This window comes from Ziziphus jujuba, chromosome 9 (assembly GCF_031755915.1).
Source record: "Ziziphus jujuba cultivar Dongzao chromosome 9, ASM3175591v1".
Taxonomy (NCBI): Eukaryota; Viridiplantae; Streptophyta; class Magnoliopsida; order Rosales; family Rhamnaceae; genus Ziziphus; species Ziziphus jujuba.
The window spans coordinates 25,662,427-25,665,833 of record NC_083387.1 but is presented as its reverse complement, the minus strand read 5'-3'; the positions used below and the strand labels follow the sequence as shown (position 1 = coordinate 25,665,833).

Below are 3,407 nucleotides of genomic sequence, written 5' to 3'. Positions count from 1 at the left end.
AAGTAAACCATCACATGCAGTATTCCACTTCAGCTTGGAAGCTTTACTCAGGCATTGTTTCATGAGGTCTGATTTTTCAAAACTACTCTTTTCTTTGTGCTCCTCACGAAAGACTTTATATTTTTCCAATTTCGCTTCTAGCTTTGCGATCTTTCTGCCTAGTTTCTTTGAGATGTTGGTTTCATGTCTACTTGCTTGAACACCAAAGCAAGCACGCCTAACTTCTTCTAGATGATGAAATATAAACTGAGTTTTAAAGCCGCAATCGTTGGTATATTTTAGGTAGAAATACCATTCTTTAAGCAAATCTTCCGTAATGTCAATAATCCTCGTTTTGCGCATGCTATTCAATACGCGACATAGAAGGGAAAATGTGACGCTCTTCATTTCTAGAGTAAGCTTTGAACCTTCACTTATATCTCCATGTTTAGTAAGTAAGTCTTTAAGAACAGGGGCCAACTTCCAAGGTACCATGTAACCTTCAACTTGGATAATGTCCGCCAATTCTAAGTCCTCGGGTATTAATTTGAAAGTTTCAAGATGCCTATGAACATTATCAAGCCTGTAAAGGAACTTCTCAAAGTCTTGATCATTCATGGACGAGAATCCTTGACCACTAATATCATCAGTACTGTCTGTATCACCATGCTCAAATTCCAAATTGCTATGCCTAACGCCTTCTTGATGATGATGATGATATTGATCCTCATACCGTGCATCCCATGCATCCCATTTAAAATATCTCTCCAATATCAGTTGTTCATCGAAATCTAAATTGTTTACTAAATCCCTCAAGGTCAATTTGGCATAGGTTTTTCCAGCATCCTTTAATTGATTGTTGTTTTTTGTTCTGTAGCATTACTTGATTTTGATCCATTTCTAAGGTCAACTCATCCTCTCCCACGCTTCTAAGCTTCACATTTATGGGGTTTCCCTTCAATGTATTTACAACCTGATGGTACAATCCAAATCATATGGGGAAAAAAAAAGAAAAAAAGAAAAAAGAATAAAAAAGAAGGGATTACTATAAGTTAGAACAGAATAATCAGAATAGTCATTTCTCAAATAACTAGAGTGATGAAGGTGGACATACCTCAGACATCACACAATGTACATGAGCAATATATTTTCAATCTTGACAATAATAAACGCAGGTTCGCAGATCTCTTTCGCTTTCACAAGTATCACAATAGTACTCATCTGATTCATCTTCCTTGAGAAAATCAAACAAGATTAGAGGGTGTATGTGACACTTATGCTTGATGGTACATGGCAATGGACCACAAAGTAAATGAAGGTTGAAATCACATTCCACACAACGGAGCTTGTAAGATTGGGTATGCTTGAAATCATTGGAGATGACATATTGTTTGCAGTAGGTATCATATCCATTGCACTGAAACTTGGAATCTACATCCTCCATGAGACAGAGCAAGTGATTATGGCCAAGATACTTTATAGTTGGGCTCAAAGGAATGCACTCAACACCCAGTTGAAGTTGCAACTTTTACAATGAAAAACGAAATTACGATCTGGTTGGAGACAAGAATTGCAAACTTCTCCATGTAGATCACGAAGTAAGAGTGTGTGGCTTGGGTGGAAAGGGTGTCTTAGCTCTAATGGCAACTCAGCACATGATTTATGAAGGAAATACATACATTTTCTGCAACCATAAATCGGAGCAGAGCGCCATAGCGAGCATGCGTAGCATAACATCCGACATTCATCATCCTTCCCAAAAAGCTCCATTGGATGCTGATGACTAAAATGCTGAATGTGCTCATGTCCTTCACATGTTATGGGATCCATCAAGGCACAATTGTAATCCATGGTGAAATTGCATGCCTTGCAATGAAAGGCGAAAGTATCGGTGAAACTTCTATGGCATGAATCACACCAATAGTCAGAGTTAGGAAACAGAACAAGAGGATGAAATGGGTGATTTATCTTTTGCACCAACAAAGCACATGCAGTGTCCATAACGAATTTGCACTCAGAGCAGCTGTAGGAGGGCTTGTTACTGAAAGCTGTGGAACAAAACTGACACCCAAAGCTTCTTCCGGGTTCAGCAGTACAGAGTGTGAGGGGATGTTCAGGATGAAAGGAATGGTTCAGGTGTTGAGGAAACTCAGCACATGATTTGTGAAGATAAAACTTGCAGGGAACACAGGCATAGTTTGGACCCTTGATTGAACGTTCACAAATCGAGCACCAAACTCTTTCATTAACGTTTTCACTTGGTACCAAAGGATGCTTATGCATGAAATGTTTTACCTCCATTGTTAAATTTCTCTTCGGCTTAGTTCTGATCAAACAGAAGCACAAAACTAGTCATAAACAACTGTTAAAAAAAGAAAATTCAAATCAACATGGTGAATTTCAACACCAAATAACATATAATTAAGTGTTTCAGAAATTTCATTCAGTATATGCTCTTTTTTCTTTTCACTCATTTTTCACGCTTGCAGGAATAATGCTTTCTCTTTAACCAAACACAGGGTTAACAAATACAAATCTCATCAAAAAAGAAAAAAACATGCAGAATTCCAGATCTAGTAGCTGCGGAAGTAGTACCTGTTGATTTTACACGCAGAAATGTGGTGAAGACAAGTGGAGGGTAAAGTAAAACCGGGTAGATGAAGAAGGGCTTTGTTTGGTTGACCATTAATGGCTTCCTTTCAAAGACTTCTCTGTTTTTGCTATAGCAAATCCACTGCCTTTTTTTATTTTTATTTTATTTGAATAAGCAAATCCATTACTTGCCTATAAAGAAATTTGATATTCTATTTGTAATTTTAGTGCTACTCGGATATGTGACGTTGAGTTGCGACTGAATATATAGCACGGAAAGGGAGTGAGACAACCTTTTTATTTTTTAATTTTTATTTTTTTCCTCTCCTTACAGTGAGACTTCAACAAATTTTGTTTCTATTATGGTCAACAAGACTTTAATACCTTTTTTTTTTTTTTTTTTTTTCTGGGGAACAATAATTTGGTAAAGGCTATCAACTCCAATCTTCTAACACACGTGGATCCCTATGGAATTTTTTTCCCCCAAATACGAATTTAATAGTTTTTTTCTATAAAAATTATAAAATAAATAAATATGTTCATAACTCTTTACTTTTTTTTTCCCCCCGCCCAAAAATGTAGGAGTGTTTTACATAATTAACCCTATTTATCTAGGCAATTTTCATAAGGGAGTAGTTGCAACTTTGCCTCCGACTCAGAATCCTAGTTTTCCTTGGCGAAATAATTGGGCAGGATGGGCCTACCAGATCGAATACAGGCCCATCCACTTAAAATTTCCATCTCAATAAAAAGTTCCAAATTAGCCTCATTTAAATCTTTTCTAACATTACTAATCTAAGGTTGCATTTTGATCTCTTATCACAAATGTTTTTCAT

General features: G+C 36.6%; 1 protein-coding gene across 1 annotated transcript; it reads right to left on the bottom strand.

The window, feature by feature from the left end:
- Positions 1–1,339: 1,339 nt before the first annotated feature.
- On the bottom strand, positions 1,340–2,939 carry LOC107404124 (protein VACUOLELESS GAMETOPHYTES-like). The gene is made up of 2 exons (XM_060820292.1): positions 2,575–2,939; positions 1,340–2,305 (listed from the first exon to the last, which is right to left on the bottom strand). The coding sequence occupies exon 2, from the start codon at positions 2,278–2,280 to the stop codon at positions 1,468–1,470; it is 813 nt and encodes a 270-aa protein (XP_060676275.1). The 5' UTR covers positions 2,281–2,305; positions 2,575–2,939; the 3' UTR covers positions 1,340–1,467.
- Positions 2,940–3,407: the final 468 nt, after the last annotated feature.

What these genes read in the sequence shown, in the direction of transcription:
- LOC107404124 (XM_060820292.1), bottom strand. Translation starts at nt 2,280, where the DNA reads ATGGAGGTAAAACATTTCATGCATAAGCATCCTTTGGTACCAAGTGAA.